Here is a 21,276-nt window from a genome sequence, read left to right on the forward strand (position 1 = left end):
GCATAAGTGAATGAAAAACTCACGGAACAGAACAGCACCGCCGCTCCCATCTCACTTTTTTTTTTTCTTTCTTCCTTTGCCTGTTCATTCAGACACTCAACTCATTCTCATCTTGTTAACTAGCATGACAAGACTTTTTTCATACCACCAGAGATGACGCCTCATCAGCAAAAGTAACACAAAACAATGGCAACCTCACAGTCTCACTTTCTCTCCTTCAGTCTCTCTATTACTCCAGTTCTCTCCCGACCCGTCTCTTGTTCTCAGTCTCTTTCTCGCTGACAGAATGAATAAACAGGCTCAGCAAAGTGTAATCTCTTTCTTTTATTAGCAACAGCAAACACAGAAACAATGAATTTACCTTCCTCCCTCCTCTCCATCTGCTCCTCTCCCCTCATCTGCTTTAATAAACCGCAAATCTCATCAGCCATCTTTTCATCAGCTCTGCCATCACTACTTCCTGCACTTGGGTACAAGCCTTTAAACCTGCCCTGCTCCACGTCTGCTTCTGCTGGTGACCAGGAAAAGTGCTACATAATTGATATTTGGCTCTAAGGTAGAATACATATAGATTTTCCACAAATACTTCAGTGCTAATAGTCAGAGTCAATATGAAGCAGAATTTGGTTATGACAGTTGTTAGTGGCAGCAGTATTAGTGCGACAGTCCTGCTCCATGCCTCTGGTTTACTAAGTGGTGATTCACTGCAGGCTGATATTCAGCATGTTCAATATCTCATCATAGCAATGTTAAGGAGGACAGTGTAATATATTTACAATCTTCTGCTGACAGTGTCGAAGAGGGGGCCGTGTATGGATGGCTTTGTACTAGGGCTGAGCGATATGACCCAAAAAACTATGATAAGACATTTTAAGCCAGTTTACACTGATAATTATCATGATAACATTTTCATTATTTTAATATTTCTGAGTGAAAGTCAAAGAAACCATATGGTATATTTTTTTTAATGATTCTTTATTGTCAGAAAAAACAAAAACCTGACAGTTTCACAAATCTGAGGTAGAACAAGTCAGCTAACCATGCAATACGCTGGCCTTCTTCTTGTGGGTTAAACAGAGCAAACATCACACTGGTGTATTACTGCCCTCCGCTGGCCTACAACATGCACATGCGTGTTGCAAATTGGCTACTATAAACACTGGAACTATATTGAATGTTTAATGAAAATCTATCATGATCTATCATGATAATTATCATTGTTGTTTTATCGCCCAGCCCTACTTTATACTGACTGTCTTTGTACCTGTGTTAACATGTTCTAAGTGAGAGCATTGTTTTTCAACACTTGGTTATGATAACAATAATAAGCCAGGGCTGTTTTATGCATCTATATTGACCAATATATGAGATATTTTCTGAAACATGTAAATGAAATCCTTATATATCAACACATAAAACATGTTTCATGACCGTGAGCCAGAGCCAAACCACTGATCGCTGGCACAGCTGGCCCTCCCCACAGGCAGAGTGGGCCCACCTCTCCCCACAGAGCCGTGACTTTGGCTCAATCTTCAAAGGGCGCTAGTAGCGGTGAGGGTGTGTGAGGGGAAATCAAGAAAGTTCTCATAAATTATATGTTGCAAACCATCAAAAATGTAGGCATCTATGAAGATGAGACAAGTTCTCCGCACCTATCGAACTTATTGTTCATAAATAACAAGACTTTGGTGATGTGATATTCTGCAGATGAACAAGTTTGAAACAATGAGTCTAAAGCTTTGCAGAGCTAAAGCACTTCTAAGCAGTGACAACCATTGTGATAACCAACAATATCCTCTGTGTTGTATATTTTATGTGCTTTTAATAAGTTTTTCCATGGTGATCATATTGCAGTATCAATTAGAGTCATATTTCAGTCTTCTTCAGTCAGCAACAGTTTTATTCTAATTTCAGTTTTATTTCAGGTTTTCCATAAAATGGTCTCACACTAATACAATGTTTTTTTCTTTTCTGTTACATTTATTTCTGTAATTTTACTCATAAATGTTTCCTTTAATTTAACGGATAGCTGAATGAACTCCATTTCAATCAGCGATGTAATGTTTGTCAAGGCAGAGGATACCTGTAAAGCTTCTCATGTGAAGTATACATATGTCTAAATTATTCTCCCTGTGGTTTTCCTTGGTGCTTTTTACTTCCTCCTTGTAGGGGTGGGGCTCTTTACACCTCTTCCGGCAGCGGCCTTAGGAGGGGTGGGGCTTGCGGCGGCGGGGGCGGGGCTTGGAGCAGACTGGGTCTTAGGCTGAGGGATTTCGATGGGGAGTTTGGGAGGGATGATTGTTTTAGGGGTCAGAGTTGGTTTTGCCTCAGGAATTTTCTCTCCATGACGGTAAACACTGACCTAGAGATGAAAAACACAGAAGAACCAGTAATACAATCTGGTGTCTTTATTACAAATAAGTTACAGTTAACAGTAAAAGTTTTAAGTGCAGGAAAAATGTCAAAGAAAAGTGACAAGGTCAGATATGAGCTTTGCTTTAAAAAAAACAAACAAAAAAAAACACGTCTGAGTTGCATAGACGTGTGATCAAAAAACATCTCACTCTAAAGCCCCAGTGAAAAGACAAGATTTGTGCCACAGATGGTCAGAAAAATTTCACGGCTCTGACTAAATCCAGTCATTTGCAGTACACAGCGGTGACACTCACCACTATATCCACAGACTCCCCTCCATATTTGTTCTGGACAATCATGGTATATCTGCCAGAATCCTCCATGGAAACACCTTTGATCGTCAGACTGGCAAACTTCCCCTGGTCCAGGGAGACCACGTACTGAAATGTGAAATCAAAGGTTAAAAAGTGAGAGAAGCAGCACGGGGAGTTTAGCATGATTTAACATTTTAAACGCCTGTCACTTAAAGTTTTATGTAAAAAGTTGATTTCTCTTTAACTCAGAGCATCAGTATGGGTTTGACTGACATCCCTTTATCAAAAGCTGACACTGCTGGGAAAGCTCAGTGACCACAAGGGGAGATTTCTATCATATCATATCATGTCACATTATAGTATTTATTATTTGGGAGGAATTGGGAAGGAAGATAATGGCATAAAACTCTAACTAAAAAAAGCCATCCCAGTTGAAGTGCTCTTACTTCTTTAACCACCTGACATAAGATGTGAAGCTTTCATTCTGACTGGTTCTGTGCAAATGGAGCCAGTGAGAATACAGTATTTTAATTTCCCCTCTTGTTCCTGCCCACTCATCTGAAAGGTCCATACACTGGTACGTTTTTTGAGCACCACTTATAGCAGGGCCAATTACATTCCCATTAAGAGAAACACTTACTTTTCAGTTTGTGAAATTAAAAATTCTACTGGTTGAAAAAATGTCATATTAGTACAGGATGACTTCTTCAAATTAATAATTATAATGGTTTTGTGCCATACTTGTATTTTACTAAATCAAATGATGGCTTGTCATTCCCTGCTGCTTTTGCTTTGGTTTGACAAATGAGCTACTGCTGTTATACCCATGCAAAGTCAGCCCCGCACACATGCATATACTGTACTTTCTCTTCAGTCATCCCTGCTTCTGCTCTGAGATTCAGTGCAATATGTTCTGGATCTGTATATTTTTGTTTGTTTTTCTGTTAATATCTTCAATAGCCTTTGCGGTAACAAGGTGGGGGAGGAAACACTCCTGAGGTTTGGAAAAAAATATCACCAAGGACGTCAGTTCTTGTTTTAGACAGATTATTAGCAGGTGAGGGAATGAATAAAGGAGAGGGCAGACTTCAACTGGAATTCCTCATGGACCAGGGTTTCTCAAACCTAAATCTTCAAAGCTGGTAGGAGCCACAGGATGCTGATGCTGTTGAAACAGCCTCCTCTGGCTGGGGACAGCTGTAGATTTAGACGTGTTGGCAAGTAGGTCAATGAGTTATCAGCGGTAGATTTCTTTAAAGATTACAGATCCACGGATGTGCTGAGAATACTGACCTCACCTAAAAGTGTGTACAACAGATTCCTTCTGAAGAATTGTAATTGCTGCTGTTGTCGAGGCCCTTTGCTCTCATTCCCATAAGGGTTACGTGTAAACCCTGTTTACTCTGTTTATTATGGGCTCAGTATTTTCGTCTAAATCTATGCTACTTTCCTCTTACTCTGTTGGGTTTAGATGCATTTTTATGTGTTACTTTTCTTACTGTAGTTATAGACATGCTTTACATTTGACTGACACTTGTTACCCTTTGAGATGCTGCTGTCTTGTTACAGAATTCAGTGGACACATATGACACAGTACGGAGGGTGAAATCTGTTCAGTTTTACCAGACAAGTTAATAGAAGCATACTGTTGCAGGGGTGTCTCATTAATAAGGTAATTAATCTTGAGAAAGGAGGGTTGGGTTGATGAAGTGCACAACATGATGCAGCGTGGTGCAGTGTTGAAGCTCTAGCTGCTATTTATGCAGATTTGAAATGAGGCTGAGATAGATCTCCATTCCACAACGCCTGGTCCTGTGGTGTTCACCTGATCGTCAGGTTCCACCTCTGCTCCGTTCTTCAACCATGAAACCTGAGGCTTGGGGTCCCCGCACACTGTACATGTCAAACTCAGGGTCTGAAGACACACAATAATGGGTTCTTAGACAAGTATGCATATTTACACAGGGGTCTGATCAAGCGGTAATACATGGACACATTTGGTGTTCAACAGTCTCTGTCATGTAAGCAGAGTAACTTATATGCATGTCTTATACATATTTGAGTAGGTATTTATAAACGCTTCAACATTATCTGTAACAAAATCTGGGGAGACAAAATTTTTAGGTGAAAAATGTCAAATTACTGCTCAGTAACGTGGACTTGAAACGGACATCAGTTTTTTAAGCTTTCCGCAAACATTCAAAACGTGCGGTTCTCGACAGAAATTGATATCAAGTAGGACAAAACCTTTTAGATATTATGTCCAACTATGCTGAAAATATATTTGGAGTAAAATTTTGAAAAGTCTCTGTTTTATTGACATGAGAATGTGGTAACATGTGGACAGGCTGCCATAGTAACAGGCTGCCATAGTAACACGTGGACGACTCTTTACCATTGTATGCATCACCCAAAATGTACACAGGTAAAATTACTGAGCATTTTTCTCAAAAAGAATAAATGTGCCTCTATATTGAGTTTGGAGAGCTCTAACCAAAGAGTAACTTTTATTCGTTATAGAGAGGGACCAAATGTTATTTGAGTAGAGTAAAAATTTTCTTCAATTTAAGTAAATTTTACTCGGGAAAATTGCCTGTGTATCAAAAGATCCTTACTTTCTGAAACTTTCACTCAAACACTTGGTAACACGTGGACAGGGCCTTTTAAGCAACTTATAAATGTTCAAACGCAAAAATATTAATAATATTCACAAAATAATGAAAATCTATTACTTGAAAATTAACAATCATCTATATAATCAACAGATTGAATACATTCTCACAATTTTTAGATATAATTTTTAGTGTCAAATTGGAGCTATGGCTATGGTGTAAAAAGTACAAGTGATAAAATCAGTTGTAACGTTTTTTCTACAAGTGGTATTTTTATCAGTCTGTCCAGTTGTCATCTGTTAAGTGTTAAACTGTGGTAGCAAGTCTGAAATAAACGTGAATGAAAAAAGAATAACAGTTCCATAAAACTGAGATCTTTAGCTTAAAAAAAATGAGCCCACTTGATAAATGATGTGTGTAAATGTACTTTTTCATGCTGACTGTTCACTTTCACTTGATCGGACCAACAGGCAAATCAGACACATGCACACACTTGGACTTTACCTTCTTCTCCATTATAGTGACCACATCAGGCAGTCCTCCAACCACCTTACCGCGGTCTGAAACAAACCATTGCTTATGTTATGTTCATTTTTCTTATTGCTATGTTTATTTGTGAAGTTCTTCTGTTGGATGCATAACTTAACCAGTAGCTTGATGCTTTGCCAGAGAGTGTCTGGATAGCTATAACTTTTACAGAAATTAATGGGGTGGCAGAGAAGAAACTCTAGTAAATAATGAGACACGGAAAAGTGAGGATGCACTTACTCTTTTCAGCGTAGGCTTCAGCCCTGCAACATACACAAAACAGTTCACACACAGCAAATACAGACGATTTTAAATGACAAATACAACCTGTAGTTCACAGTCATTCCACGTAGGTGATGAATCTAACAAATGTGAAATGAACCCATAGGGACACAGTATTACTTTTGTGGCTGCTCCCAAATTAATTTTTTCTATATTTAACTTTCCTTAAGTGATTTATCACCATTTATTGTAATATTATCTTCTGAATTTTGTGTTTTTTTTCAGTGTATTTTCCTATATTTAATTCAATGATCATGTATATGTTCATAAAAGCTCAGAGTAGATTCAAAGGATATTCGATCAAAACAGAGAAAACTGAAGAAAAATTGACTTTTTCAGCAATTCTATCATCAACTGAACATGAACCAAGCATCTCCATCCTGTCATTTGTGAAACTCCATGGGTTTTACAGGTGAATCAATTAGAGATGCGCCGATCCTGATACAGTATCGGGATCGGGCCTCCAATATCAAATTAAGTATCGGAAAGTATCTGAATATGACATGACGTCGCTGATCTACCTTCTGATACAATAGTATCAGAATAGTAAAATAACTTAGTAGTAGTGAAGCCGCGTCCACACATTTGCGGCAACTAGACGGAAGTGACTTCTTCTTCTTTGAGACAGGCGAAAGTCAAATCCGCTTAGTTGCTGTAAATGTGCCGCGCGCAAAAACAAAGAAAGCATGTCCTTAATTTGGAAGTACTTTTCACTTGAGACGCAAGAAAGTGCCACGGCAAAGTGCAACATATGTGAAGCCGATGTTCCGAGGGGTGGACTAAAACCTTCAACATTTAATACCACCAATTTGGCCAAGCATTTACGAAGACGCCATGCGAAAGAACACGAGGAGCTGGAGCAAGCTAAACAGCAACAACAACAAGCGCAGTAGAGGATAACCGATTCATTCAAGGGGCGTGAAAAACTTCCGACAGACAGTCCGAAGGCTCAAAGGATTACAGAGAAGGTGATAAATTTCATTGCACTGGATGATCAACCTCTCTCTGTTGTTGATAATGTTGGCTTTCGTAGCCTGATAGAATACCTTGAGCCAAGGTATTTGATCCCCAGTAGAAAATACCTAACAGACACTAAAACAGGCCTACAGTATTTTATTTATTTTGTGTTTAATATAATTTTAAGAAGCAGCTATGGTCATTATTTTATTTATGTAGGTATACTGTTATTGCACTTATTAATATTGTAATTGCACAATATTAAGTAAATAAAAGGAGGTTGCCACTTGTACTGTTGCCTTTTGTACTGACTGCACTCATTATTAGTTCAATTAATTAATGGCTTTAATTGAAAAGTAATGCATTTTTTTTTATACTTAGATTTTTTGCTATTTAGTCTACTTAAGTATCGGGAAATAACCAAATGAATATATCGGATCGGATCGAAATTGAAAAAACATAGATCGGAGCATCCCTAGAATCAATGTTGTAGAAGATGACGGTGTTTCCACGTTCACTACGGAACGTCCAAAAGGGTCATATCTGATGACTATGAGAAGATGACAAACTGCATTTTACACCAATTATTTACATGTATTGATAGGATTAATGGATCAACAGGTATTTAACCCTTTCATGCATGAATTATGAAAACCTTTGTCAAGATTTTTTGCTTGAGTGTTTTTATTCCTCCATAGGCATGAAAAAAAAAAAAATTCCGATTGAGGTTTTTTTTCCATGTAGTTACAAAAATGTCCATGCATTTAATTTTTGAAGTAAAGAAACGTGTTTAAAACCCAATATCAGAAATTGTGATAAAAACAATGACATAAAAACATTTTAATGCTGCTAATCTGATGTTTTCTCACATTTTAACATATTCTAATGCTAGTTATTACTCACTTCATGTAGATAATATGCAAAAAAAACCCAAACTTTTTGTCTTACAAATAACAATTGATTTACACTCAAACATGTTAGTGCAGATCAGGTTTACCTAGAATAGCAAAGTTACAGTAATGGTCTGAATGTCAGTGTATGAGATGATGCATAAGTGTCCACTGTGTTGGCTGATATGGAACTAAAACAACAAAAACCCATGAATATACAGTCTACTCTCGTTAAACCGCCCGCCGTTATACCGCCATTTTCTCTCACCGCTGACCAAAACCATTGCACAAAAATCCCCAATGCATTATTCCATTAGCTACCGCCATTTCCACCTATCGCCATTCGCCAGCCCAGTTCCATGCACAAACAACACTTATACCACTGATTTCCCAACCGTTATACCGCCAGCATGATTGCCATCGAGTACACATAAATTTTAACAATGCACTGAAACAAACGCGCCAGACGCTGATCGCGACAAGCTACGAGTAGGTCTACGGAACGGCCACTGTTCATTTATCGCAGAACACTCAGTAGGTCAGGATGTCGGGAAGAGGACGTGGGATTAAGCCAAAGCCTCAAGATGATGGGGTGTCATTTCCCGACACGGTATAATAATGCTTAAAATGTTTCCCCACTTTAAATGATCCCTTACAACATAACAGAATCAAGATTTATTTAGAAACGCAATTAGAACGGGTTAACGGAGGCAGCATAGACATCATACAGTAAAGACATGCACATTATGGACGCAACCCGTTGTAATGCCATTTTCGCTATACCGCCAATTTGGCCGTGAACGGAAGTTGGCGGTGTAACGAGAGTAGACTGTACAGGAGAACAGCTGGAGAAGAACTGTCCAGTGTAGTGACCACTATGCATGAAAGGGTTAATATTTACATCAGTGGGAGTTTGGGTCTTTATGGGATCATTTATCAGGTTTGTGTCTAGTTTGTTTCTATTCCAGCCCTACTCATTGAGCTGGCACATATTGTTGCATTTGCCATTTTTGGGACAAAAGAGTGGTCAGATGGTTAGCCACAAGGTACTGCGATTTTAGAGCCAAACCAAATTATACTTCAGTCCATGGGAAAGTGACGCTGCTTTGTTTGACTGGGTGAGTGTGTCCGAGCTGCATGGCAGGACCAGAGGTCAGCCCCAGGACCAGATGGCTGAAGTGACTCTGCTCTCCTCGTGGCATGTTGATTCTCAATCAAAAGGGCAACAGGGTATCACTTGTGTCAATGTGTTTGTACAATCTTTTGCTTAAATGTCTCTCTTTGAATGTTAATTAGAAAGGAGAATTGGACGGTTTCCACTTTGCATGCAGTGTTTAGTGATTGGACTTTCAATTGATGTTTCTAAATGGATTTGGAAAATTCAGTATGTGGAGTTTTGCTTTGACCTAATTAGCCAAAGAAGCCCAAAGGACCTCCATTACCTGCCTGCTTCTATTTTTAACATTGATTTTTAGTCCAAATTATAACATACTGGAACGCTCTAGGCTCTAGGCTCCAGATTTTTTTTTTACTTTGACTACATTCTTAAATTTTTTAAAAATTAGCTTGCAGATGGAAAGTAACCTTTGGAGATGCTTTGCTGATCCATGAAAAATCAAAATGCAGTCTTGTTTACTCAGAGTTTAGTGCTTAGAAATACACCAAAATATGGAGTCATTACACTTGGCATCTGCATCTGCTATTCCCCTCAAGCCTGAATTAATTTGAAGAGGTAATAATAAAGGTCTCCTCAGAAACAGAGGGTACAGGTGGATGCTGATGAACAGAAGCAGGAGCCGTTTAAGTCCTGGATCAATATCGAGGTCAGTCCTGTACGTATAAGAGTCGACTAATGTCCGCCTTATTCGGTTCTAATTGCTTCCTCCATATATGCTCTACAATAGAATCTCAGCAACACGTAAACATGAAGATTAAAACTCAAATAAATTTCAGGTTGATGCTATTTGATTTTCTAAATATTAAAATAAGGAATGCGGTTACCAGCCTATAAACAGAACGAACCCTGGGAAATCATTTCAAATTACTTGGAACCGCTAGAGGCCTTAATGCTAAAAGCAACACAAATTCAAATGGGAAATAAACACTATTTCATCAATACATGTATATTCACAGACTTAGGTAACAATACAAATAAACTGTTGTCTTACTTGAGTTTCTGGAACTCAACGTAGGCTTTCTCATAAACTGTGAAAGACAAAAAAAAGAAAGGATCATTATTTTTTTTCCCCAACATTTTGTCCTTTTTGCTCTGTTTTTGTATAATTTAAGATACAGCGTGGAATATTTATGACTAACTCTCTCTGATTAGTTGGAGTTTGGTAGACAGTGTATGATAGGGTATTACGGCTTTTTTAGTGAAGAGTAGTCTGGTGTGACTGGGAAATCAATCAAAATATTAATCTAAGAAATAAAAAAGCTCTATCCACTTGAGGAGAACAGCAAAGATGAATCACAGTTATTTTAGCAAATTAACTTTCATGCTTAGATTTATTTATCTCGTATAACATCTGGATGTTAAAAATCTAATCTGAAAGTTGTAGCTCTTTCAAGAACAACTTCAATTTAATTTGCAGGTAAACAAAAATTATAGCAGACAATTATAACAGACCATTTTTCTTAAATACAGTTGAATATGCTCCTGTTTTGTGGCTTTGGAGAAACATTTGGTGAATATGTTATTACTTGTTGGAAGATGATGAGGATTTATTTAAAAAAAAAAAAAAAAAAAGCATAACTATTTTATGCTTCTGAATAAAAATGCTGAAAACTTTTACTCTTTATGCATGAAAACTTCCACTTGGAATTAAAGGACTTTAATCCAAGCTGACCCCAGCTGTAGATTTTTGTGAGGAGCAAACTTTACAACCATCTTTCAAGCCCTCGAGGGTAAGTATTTACTAGTAAAAAGGTAAAGTTTTGAACGGAGTATTACTTTAAAGTCTCAAACTATAGACTGAAGTCAGGAGCTGCATTAAAAACAATCGACTGCTTTCTTTCTTGCCCTATTTCACTCGTGACATTTTATTGTACTGTCAATAAAAGTGACGAGGGGGCGGGGGTGGTAGATACTCACCATCACCGCTGAGGTCCAGCGTGCGTTTGTGTGAGTTTTCAGGGTCAACGATGACAATGGAGTACGCTCCTTTATCCTTCTCCATTGGCTCAATCAGCTGTGAAGAAGAGAATGAACTCCTAAGTGTTCATCTGCTTAGTTTTACTCATAATTAATGGCTCAAACTTAGTTTATTTCCGTTCAGGCTAATTATAATTATAAAGCTTCCTAAGAAAAAGTAAGAGAAGAATGCATTTTTTTATTAATTAATAATAAACTTTTAAATGCATGACATTTTTGTTCATTATCTACCCCTTATTAAGGCTGCATCATCTGTTTAATTAATCCCAACATTGTACCGGTATCACTTCGACAGAGTAGCACTGATGGGCAACAATGTGCTGCCTTGAGGTATTTCTTTACAATCAGTGAAACAATTTCCCGCATACGATCCACCTAAGAAGTATTTACAGCTCAGCGATGTTCAGAGAAAGGTAATACCTCCATTGTTGCCATAGCAGGGGTTCCTCCAATCACAAACTTGTCACTGTGGGAGAGTTTTGTCTCACTGAGGAGAGGAGAGGAGATATTAGTGTGTGTTTACGTGAGTGGGTGAAGCCTGTTTCAGAGGTAATGGAAAATCATGTTTACATGCCTGCCTAATGTTACGCCTAAGGATACTAATTTCTCTCTCTTGCTATCTGTCACTCTCTAACACACTCACAGAAAGGACAAAGACAGGTTAAAAATATAATCTAAATAATTTTTCATCTATGAATAATTGAATAACAGAACAACCTTTATTTCACCCATCATCTTCCTTTCATCATCTCTTGCTTTCTATTTTTCCTTATTCTTTTTTCAGTCCGTTTGTCATAATGTCTTTTGTTGTTCTTCATTTCCGGCTTCTCTCTGCTTCCATTTTCCCTCCCTCTGTGTTTTATAATCTCGAGAGTACTATGGAGTGCTTTAAAGTGCACAAAGCCTTGCTTCTTTAGAGGAAATGATAGGGTTGTGATTTTTTTTTTTTTTGTCACAAAACAGGGCAGTTTTACTGCAATAAAAACAGGATAATGAAAACACTTGCCGACACCCATCACAAGTTTTATTTTGTGGCTTATTGTTTTTGCCACTCCTGACACTTTAACATGAGAAGAAAACTAAATAATGTGTTTGTGGTCAGTGTTTATAGACAGGCTTAAAATAAACCTCCTACATCTCCTAAAGACTGGATTATCATTATAATTTTCCTCTTAGCTGTGTTTGTGGATGTTTTGATGGTTTTTGTCTGTGATTAGGCACTGGCAGTGATAATGTTAGTAGTGGAGCATTAATAGTGTTAGTGTTATAAGTATAATTCTTACCCATGATACCAGGTGATGTTCATCTCTGAGGTGTAATACTTCAAGTGACATTGCAGCTGAATGCCTGTTGCTGTGCAGTTAATCACCAGCTCTGCTGCACTGGCGCCTGGAGGAGGTGAGTGAGGTCACAGAAGTTGTGGAGGGCACATTTGGCATCAGCATTACACATACTTTTCATTTGCTAGAAAACTATATGTTTTTTATTAGCTGTAAAAGCTTAGGTTATGTACTTTTTGTTTTCTGAGAAGTTATCAAAAAACAAACAAACAAACAAAAAAACCATCAGATTTCCATCTACGGCCATTTGTTAGACTTCTGTGTTCTGTTTGCTCAGCTCAGAGAGAAAATTAATGGAACTGATGCAGAGTACAGGCTGTGTGTATGTTCAAGTTCATAAAATACTGTCATACCTTACAGTGAATTTTACATCCTGTAGTACGTACTGCGTACTTTTGTGTATGTGTGTCATCATCACCATGGTTTCCCATTATCACAGTAATGAACCCTCTTCTCCTCTGCAACCACTGCTGTAACAGTTGCTGCAGAGCTGTCAAGTGACTGTCTCTTAAAATAGGAGTAAGATGCTCCTCCACACTGTCACTGTGACAGCGCAGTGGAATTTTAAAGTGATTTCACCACATGATGGCATGATGTCCAAATGCTTCCAGCATGACAACTTCTGCCACATGCTGATAAGTGTGTGTGTAGCTGTGGGATTCTAAAACAGAAATGTATCAGCTTGCTGATGGATCTGCAAAATCTCTTATCACTGGGCTGTGATTGTGCCATGTTAAATTTAGGTGCTTTGCACTTGATCCCTGCAGTGGGTTGGAGATAATGGAGATGATGTTTAATACTGTTTTTTAATATGGATATCCGTTAGTGAGCTAACAGTGTACATTGTGCATACATCTGTGGGTGTGTGGGTGTGTGTTTATGGAGAAGGCTGATACCTACCAGCCAGTTGGCTGATCCTGTTTATGGCATCGTCAAAGACTAGAAAAGAATCACAGAAACATGGGGTCAAGGAAAGAGCCAAGAGGCTGCAGAGTCACGATGCTGCCCTCTGGTGGCTGCACCCAAAGCTCAGTAAGGAGAAAAATCTTTAATTAAACACTTGGGTGTCCATGCAGGTCAATTAGTTGTATTAGGATGTTTTCTCTCCTGGTATTTACTGGATATTTGGGAAAGGCTTTGACCCAGTCACCCTTGTTTAATTAATGAACTAATTAATGGGAAAAGTTAAGGCTATTTCCAGCTTCCTGCCTTAAATAAACTGGTAAAACAAAAAGAGTGAAAAGCTTATTTGCCAGCTAATCTCCCTCTTATGGAGTGATTAAATACTTCCTAACTTCTGCAACAGAGGGGATAAAAGGTGATATGAAAAGGATTATGATGCATACAGACACACAAGATTATAAAAGTATAGAAGTAAGAGCTCAAGTTTATTCCACCCAGGAAAAGAGGTGGATTTTCTGAGGAGTAAATAAACCTGCAGGTAAGCATGTTGTCAAAGGCACTATTTTTATCAGACTTGCACCAATTACAATTTTTTGGGCCAATCCCAATTTCTGATTTGCAGGGTGCTTGCATGGTCGATACTGATTTTAGCCGATTCCAATCTCATTTTTTCCAAACACAATACACAAGACATTGCAATGTGTCTTCCTCATTAGATCATTTATTTTAAAAAGAAAAGAAAAATGTGCAAAAGGTGCCAGGTTTTTTGTATGAGAACAGGTGCATTGAGTTTAGTGAGTCCCCTTTTGTACCAGCAGCTGTGCAGCACTATGCAAAGGATCCATATCCTATTTGTGTTTGGTAATTAAATAATTTAGTCACATTATTGTAAATTATGGGATTTTTGGAACTAATGATATACATCATACAGAGGGTAAAATTATTGAAGAAGTACAATAATTATTGTAGGTTTGGCTGGGCCCGGTTCTGGGGAGTGGGGGGTGGGCAATGGCCCCTTAAACAAATGTCCTACCCCCTCATATAAAAGTTTCCAAAGGTAGGGAAAAAGAAAATGAGGTGCACGACAGTGGGAGACTTAGAGAAATTGGTAAAGTGTCTTAAGTTTCACTTTCACTTTGTATGGTTGTATGGTGTACGTGTACTCAGTGTGAGGTACATACAGCATGGAACGCACCCCCACCCCATCCCCCGCCTCCGTCAGTGACATGCACCCCCTTCACATTCTTGATTACTGCCACATATATAACTATCTGGAACGTGCCCCAGGTCTATATATGCGGCACAGCAGGAATTTGACCTGTGCTCAAAATCAATCAATTTCAGACTGACTGGCCGGTCGCAGGCCAAGGCTGATCACGTGAAAATTGGCCAATTTCTGAGCATGGCCAATTAATTGGTGCACTTCTAATTTTTATGCAGAACATAGGAATGGCAGGTTAAGGTTAGAAGGTTTGTTAAAAAAAATCATGTTTACCATGAACATTGTTTATAAATTTGGAATTGTATTTTTCGCTGTCTTGGAGTTTTTAATGAGCATCAGTTTCTATTTTTACTGCATAGTTATTATTTACTGTCATTTGGCTCAACGACCAGCCAGGATGTTGGTCCATTGTTCCCCTAATTAATCAGCAAAATGAAGTGGGACAGTGAAAGACATGTTTACCTTTTCCGGAGATGTCAATTTGGCTCATATCTTTTCCTCTGTCGTCACTAATAGTGGCCCTGTAAATGCCTGCTGTCTTCAGTGAAAACTAAATGGGAAGCACAAAATATTAGAGATTTAACAGGATCCATGTGGAATTCAGAACAAATCATAAATAAATCTTCTTTTTGCTGCCATTTTGTTTTTATGTGATAAAAAGTTACAACAATCCAGGAGTAAAGAGTGTTTCTATTATAATTCATTATCTCCCCCCGGGGTTAAATATAGTCCATCTGCATCTGTATCTGCATCTACATCTGTATCGACATCTGCTTCTGTATCTGTATCTGCATCTGCATCTGTATCTGTATCTACATCTGCTTCTGTATCTGTATCTGCATCTGCATCTGTATCTCTATCTGTATGTACATCTGCTTCTGTATCTGCATCTGTATCTGCATCTACATCTCTATCTGTATCTACATCTGTATCTGCATCTACATCTGTATCTGCATCTGTATCTGCATCTGTATCTGCATCTGCATCTGTATCTGCATCTGCATCCACATCTGTATCTGAATCTGCATCTGTATCTGCATCTGCATCCACATCTGTATCTGAATCTGCATCTGTATCTGCATCTGCATCCACATCTGTATCTGAATCTGCATCTGTATCTGCATCTGTATCTGCATCTGTATCTGTATCTGCATCTGCATCCACATCTGTATCTGTATCTGCATCTGCATCTACATCTGTATCTGTATCTACATCTGTATCTACATCTACATCTGTATCTGCATCTGTATCTGCATCTGTATCTGCATCTACATCTGTATCTACATCTACATCTGTATCTGCATCTGTATCTGCATCTGTATCTGCATCTGTATCTGCATCTGCATCCACATCTGTATCTGAATCTGCATCTGTATCTGCATCTGCATCCACATCTGTATCTGAATCTGCATCTGTATCTGCATCTGTATCTGCATCTGTATCTGTATCTGCATCTGCATCCACATCTGTATCTGTATCTGCATCTGCATCTACATCTGTATCTGTATCTACATCTGTATCTACATCTACATCTGTATCTGCATCTGTATCTGCATCTGTATCTGCATCTACATCTGTATCTACATCTACATCTGTATCTGCATCTGTATCTGCATCTATATCTGCATCTGCATCTACATCTGCGTCTGTATCTGCATCTGCATCTGTATCTACATCTATATCTGCATCTACATCTGCATCTGTATCTGCATCTGTATCTGCATCTGTATCTGCATCTGTATCTGCATCTACATCTGTATCTGCATCTGCATCTGTATCTGCATCTGTATCTGCATCTACATCTGTATCTGCATCTACATCTGTATCTGCATCTGCATCTGTATCTGCATCTGTATCTGCATCTGCATCTGTATCTGCATCTGTATCTGCATCTGTATCTGCATCTACATCTGCATCTGTATCTGCATCTGTATCTGCATCTGTATCTGCATCAGCATCTGCATGAGCATCTGTATCTGCATGAGCATCTGTATCTGCATCTGTATCTGTATCTGCATCTACATCTGCGTCTGTATCTGTATCTGCATCTGCATCTGTATCTGAATCTGCATCTGTATCTGCATCTGCATCTACATCTGTATCTGTATCTACATCTGCATCTACATCTGCGTCTGTATCTGCATCTGTATCTGCATCTGCATCTGTATCTGCATCTGTATCTGCATCTATATCTGCATCTACATCTGCATCTGTATCTGCATCTACATCTGCATCTGTATCTGCATCTGTATCTGCATCTGTATCTGCATCTACATCTACATCTGCATCTGTATCTGCATCAGCATCTGCATGAGCGTCTGTATCTGCATGAGCATCTGCATCTGTATCTGTATCTGCATCTACATCTGCGTCTGTATCTGCATCAGCATCTGCATGAGCATCTGTATCTGCATGAGCATCTGCATCTGTATCTGCATCTGTATCTGTATCTGCATCTGTATCTGTATCTGTATCTGCATCTGTATCTGTATCTGTATCTGTATCTGCATCTGTATCTGCATCTGTATCTGTATCTGCATCTACATCTGCGTCTGTATCTGCATCTTTATCTATATCTATATCTATATCTGTATCTGCATCTTTATAAATAAAAGGTATAGCCTAAATTCTAAAGCTTAAAGCCTAGAGCTGCTGATTTGTTTGAAGTTCTTTATATGTAGGCTTTGTCATTGGTAATACAACTAATATACTGTGCAGTAAAAGCTAAAATTCCCAGGATTTACAGCCCCAAAATGCAATTACCAATTTAATGGGCAGTTTGCAGACTCCTGATCCCAGGTCAGGTTTCACATCAGGGATAATTTCTGTGTCTTCTTTGTACCAGTGAAACTCTGATTCCTTCTTCAAATTAGCAACCTACAGCAAAAAAAAAAAAAAAAAAAAAATACACCTATTATTAAAGACTCACCATTATCATCATTACCAAGGGAGTAGGTTTTTGTTTTTAATATAGTAGAGCATCATTTCCCCGTCATAACTTAGTCCCAGGTGATCCATACCTCAAAAAGTGCACTTTTGTACCAGCTCCATTAATCTACCTCTTACCAGTCACAATTTAGATGCAACGCTTTACTTTACAGCAGTCGGTGCAATTTAACACTTGAAAGATAATTCTTCCATTAGATTCGGATTCCATTAGGATTGAAATCATTCATATAAATACACTTTAGTTCTGCATTTTAGAAACCTGCCAATAACGTCATCTCAATGTAATGCGCACACTTTGGATTTAATAAACATATGCATAAACAAGTGTACATTTATATGAAGACAGTGAATTACACATACTCATATGGTCTTTCACCAACATTATCCTTTTCTCACAAAATTAGCTGGGGCTTCAGAAGTAACTATTGACTATTGATGTTCAGTCTCTGTCATTCCTTTACATTATTTAAACGGCGCTTGCTCGGCCTAAATTAATTCTCCACAGAACAGATAATCAGCTCTCCATAAGTCTGCTTCCCTTTTGTTTAGAGTCTAAATATTAAATAAGTAGTGAATTTGGCTTTGACCTTGCAGACCAAAGTGACGGAGCAGTCATCTCCGACCTGAAGTGACAGGAACTCACTGAAGTGGGGACCTGTGGGGAATAAAGAGACGAAGAAGAAAGGCAGGGCTGTAAGCTCAAAGCACATTTACCTGTGGATTTTGGTTGACTGAAGTCTACTAACGGCTTTGTGCATAAGTCAAGTGTGTTTGGAATAATCTTCATGCATCACTGTGACAGGAGTACCTTACATTAACCTACAGGAACTGGTCTATAAATACGGCATCTTTTAAAACTGAATTTTCCCCATTTTATAATCCATTTAAAACAAAAATGGTTTGAATTTTCTGGTTGCAGCTTCTAGGTTAAGTGATACTGGTGTGCGTTTTTTTCTACTACATTAACTGACTCAGTCACTCGTCTCCAAAGCAACATGCAGTAGCAGTCTGCTGGTCCCAAGTCAAGTAAAGTAAATCCCATATAAGCCTTAAAATGAATTATGTGCAGTGCTTCTTACCCTCCTTGACTCTAATGTACTCTCTCCTCTGGTAGTCGGCCTCAGCCAGCGCTGCCTTGAAAGCTGCGTGCACATAAACACAGAATAATTAAAAGATCAAAGTGTTGCCAGTAGTTGCTATATATGCTTTCAGTGAATTAGCTAGCTAATGGTCCCCTGTATATGGGTGTAATCATAATTTATGAACTCAAGGATCTACATTTGAATATCGGAGTGTCCTTCAGCAGCATACATTTCCATAACATTATTATACCTTCCCTCCGTGATGTAGAAGGTGTACTTTCAAAACACAAACATATATGAGCAGCTCTATACTGGAAAATGTACAGGGTGGGGAAGCAAAATTTACAATATTTTGAGGCAGGGATTGAAAGACAGTGTATGACCAATTAGTTTATTGAAAATCATGAGAATTTATTTGCCACAAGAAAATTTACATCATAGAAAATGTTTTTATTCTATGTGTCCTCCTTCTTTCTCAATAACTGCCTTCACACGCTTCCTGAAAATTGTGCAAGTGTTCCTCAAATATTCGGGTGACAACTTCTCCCATTCTTCTTTAATAGTATCTTTAAGAAGGTCGACATTGCTGTGTGATGTTCTATTGGTAGCATGTTCTAAAACGCCCCAAATAGCATAATCCAGAGGGTTTAGATCTGGGCTAGAAGGCGGCCATAAACATGATTCCCAAAAATTGCTAAAGTTGGATTTGTTGCTGTTGTCAACAAGTGTTTTGGTGTTCTTGTGTAAGATTTTTAACTTCAAATCATATTTAACTGTGTTTCTAACGGTCTTGTTGTCTACCTCAAGTTCAATTGCCATTTTTCTCATGGATTTGGTTGGATCCTTTAGGATTTTGGATTTGAGAGCTTTAATAAAAGCTTTGGTACGTTTTTTGTTGCTTCCTCCACTTCCAGACTTTCTCGTAATAGTTTTGCTCATAGTCATTCTCTTCTTTACATTATTAACAGTCTTTATGGACACTCCAACTATTTTTGAAATCTCCTTTGGTGTGACGAGTGCATTCAGCAAATCACACACTCTTTGACGTTTGCTTTCCTGATTACTCATATGGGCAAAAGTTTCTGAAAAGGTATGGATAATAGTGTTAGGTATGATTATGACATCAATATATGTTTGGTTTCAAAACAATTGACGTAGTGCCTGCTGAGAAAAAACAACAAAATGTTCATTGTAAATTTTGCTTCCCCACCCTGTATATGTCTCCATAATCAGTGTTCACTCTGACTGGAGCTTGTTGACATGTCTTCTTATTAGTTAGCAGAACTGAAATAAACATTCAACTTGGAGTTTGTTTTGCATAGTCTCAATAGAGAGAAGCAGCTGCAACAGATAGAAATCTCATTTTGCTGAAAATCTTGTGTTTATTACTTATTCAGTTTAATAATAAATGTCAGGCTAGGTTTTGTTATAACCCGCCCAGGGACTACGGATGAAAATATGCTCATTAGATGACTCCAGCATGAAAATGTTCATTAATGTGCTCTGTCCCTGGTAAAAATAAATAAATAAATAAATAAGTTAAAAAAAAAAAAGAAATAGAGCAGGTTTGGGAGTCTTTGCAGGTAGCTGATGGTAAACAGTCTAGCTGAGGTGTATTCACAGTCGGCCTCTCTTACCATCTCCGATCAGAACCAGAGAGCTTTGTGCTTTGCCTCCTCCGTCTGTGATCTGGCAGGTAAATGTGCCTTCATTCTCCGCAGTGAAATGGTCCAAGATGAACTCAATGACACCTGTAGCGACGTCATGACCCATCTTGTTTGGCTGCAGAAAGTTGCGCAGGCAGAGTGTTAGTGCTGAATTACATATTTTCCATCTTGTATTGAAAAAGGTATCGTAAAAGGTGCATAACACTAAGAGATAAGCGGAGTGAGGATGAGTGTGGGTACTTATTTACTGAGATTATGGTAAGTATAATGTTGCACGAAGCAGCTGCATGAGTCATTAATGTACCTTATGGACTGACTCTTCAGATCGCAATTTGATACAGTTTTTTTCAATCTCTCCCTAAGAAAGTATCTTCTTAAAAGTGCAGTTTTGTATCTTACACTGGCTCCAGACAGTTCCTTGTTGTTGGCAAAGAATTTGTAGGTGACATTGGTAGAAATCTCTTCAGCCTGCAACCAGAACCTCATTCTACCTCTTTCCAGAATCTTATAGTCCAGCTCTGACTTCAGTGGGATAACTACAAGTGGAAGGTGAGAGAGGAGAGGAAGGTCAGAGGTCGCAAATATAATTGTACTTGTTGACGGATTATTTATTTAAAATCATAAAGGTGAAAGGAGAAGAAAGAAGAGGAGACGTGAGGTGCAAGAACAGGAGAGTTGAATAGTGGTTAGGCAGGTGATGCAAAAGCAGGTAAGACTTTTGTGGATCAAATAAAAAGAGAAATTGAAAGGTTCAAAGACTTTCAGAACAAAGACAAGTGATGGCATGAAAGAGAGGAATAGGGAAACAGAGAAAGGGTAAAACAGATTAAAGAAGAAACATTCAGAAAGTGTAAAAATAGAGAGATTAAAAGGGACAAAGAGGGAGATTATGAGAGATTGAAAGAGTCGGCCAGAGATACCTACTTGGGTGTCTGATATCATAGCTGAGCGCCAGCATCTTGGCTAACTCTGAAACAGAAAATAGCAGCTTTTCATTTCACTCAGCCAGTGGCAAAAACAA

The 21,276-nt window shown here is 38.4% G+C and overlaps 1 protein-coding gene across 2 annotated transcripts in view; it reads right to left on the reverse strand.

The window, feature by feature from the left end:
• Positions 1–956: 956 nt before the first annotated feature.
• myom2b (myomesin 2b) overlaps positions 957–21,276 on the reverse strand; it is a 55,102-nt gene continuing 34,782 nt past the window's right edge. Inside the window, exons 22-38 of one of the 2 annotated variants that reach the window (XM_030160761.1) lie at positions 21,180–21,224; positions 20,655–20,791; positions 20,226–20,370; positions 18,586–18,648; positions 18,094–18,161; positions 17,321–17,434; positions 15,020–15,107; positions 13,333–13,371; positions 12,376–12,481; positions 11,513–11,579; positions 11,033–11,129; positions 10,107–10,143; positions 6,050–6,072; positions 5,786–5,841; positions 4,495–4,584; positions 2,670–2,795; positions 957–2,362 (exon numbers count right to left, since the gene is read on the reverse strand). In XM_030160761.1, coding sequence (XP_030016621.1) covers positions 2,153–2,362; positions 2,670–2,795; positions 4,495–4,584; positions 5,786–5,841; positions 6,050–6,072; positions 10,107–10,143; positions 11,033–11,129; positions 11,513–11,579; positions 12,376–12,481; positions 13,333–13,371; positions 15,020–15,107; positions 17,321–17,434; positions 18,094–18,161; positions 18,586–18,648; positions 20,226–20,370; positions 20,655–20,791; positions 21,180–21,224 — 1,511 coding nt within the window. In that variant the 3' untranslated portion in view covers positions 957–2,152. The remainder of the gene's footprint in view (positions 2,363–2,669; positions 2,796–4,494; positions 4,585–5,785; positions 5,842–6,049; positions 6,073–10,106; positions 10,144–11,032; positions 11,130–11,512; positions 11,580–12,375; positions 12,482–13,332; positions 13,372–15,019; positions 15,108–17,320; positions 17,435–18,093; positions 18,162–18,585; positions 18,649–20,225; positions 20,371–20,654; positions 20,792–21,179; positions 21,225–21,276) is intronic. The other variant, XM_030160754.1, reaches the window with a different exon arrangement.

Source organism: Sphaeramia orbicularis, chromosome 3 (genome assembly GCF_902148855.1).
Source record: "Sphaeramia orbicularis chromosome 3, fSphaOr1.1, whole genome shotgun sequence".
Classification (NCBI taxonomy): Eukaryota; Metazoa; Chordata; class Actinopteri; order Kurtiformes; family Apogonidae; genus Sphaeramia; species Sphaeramia orbicularis.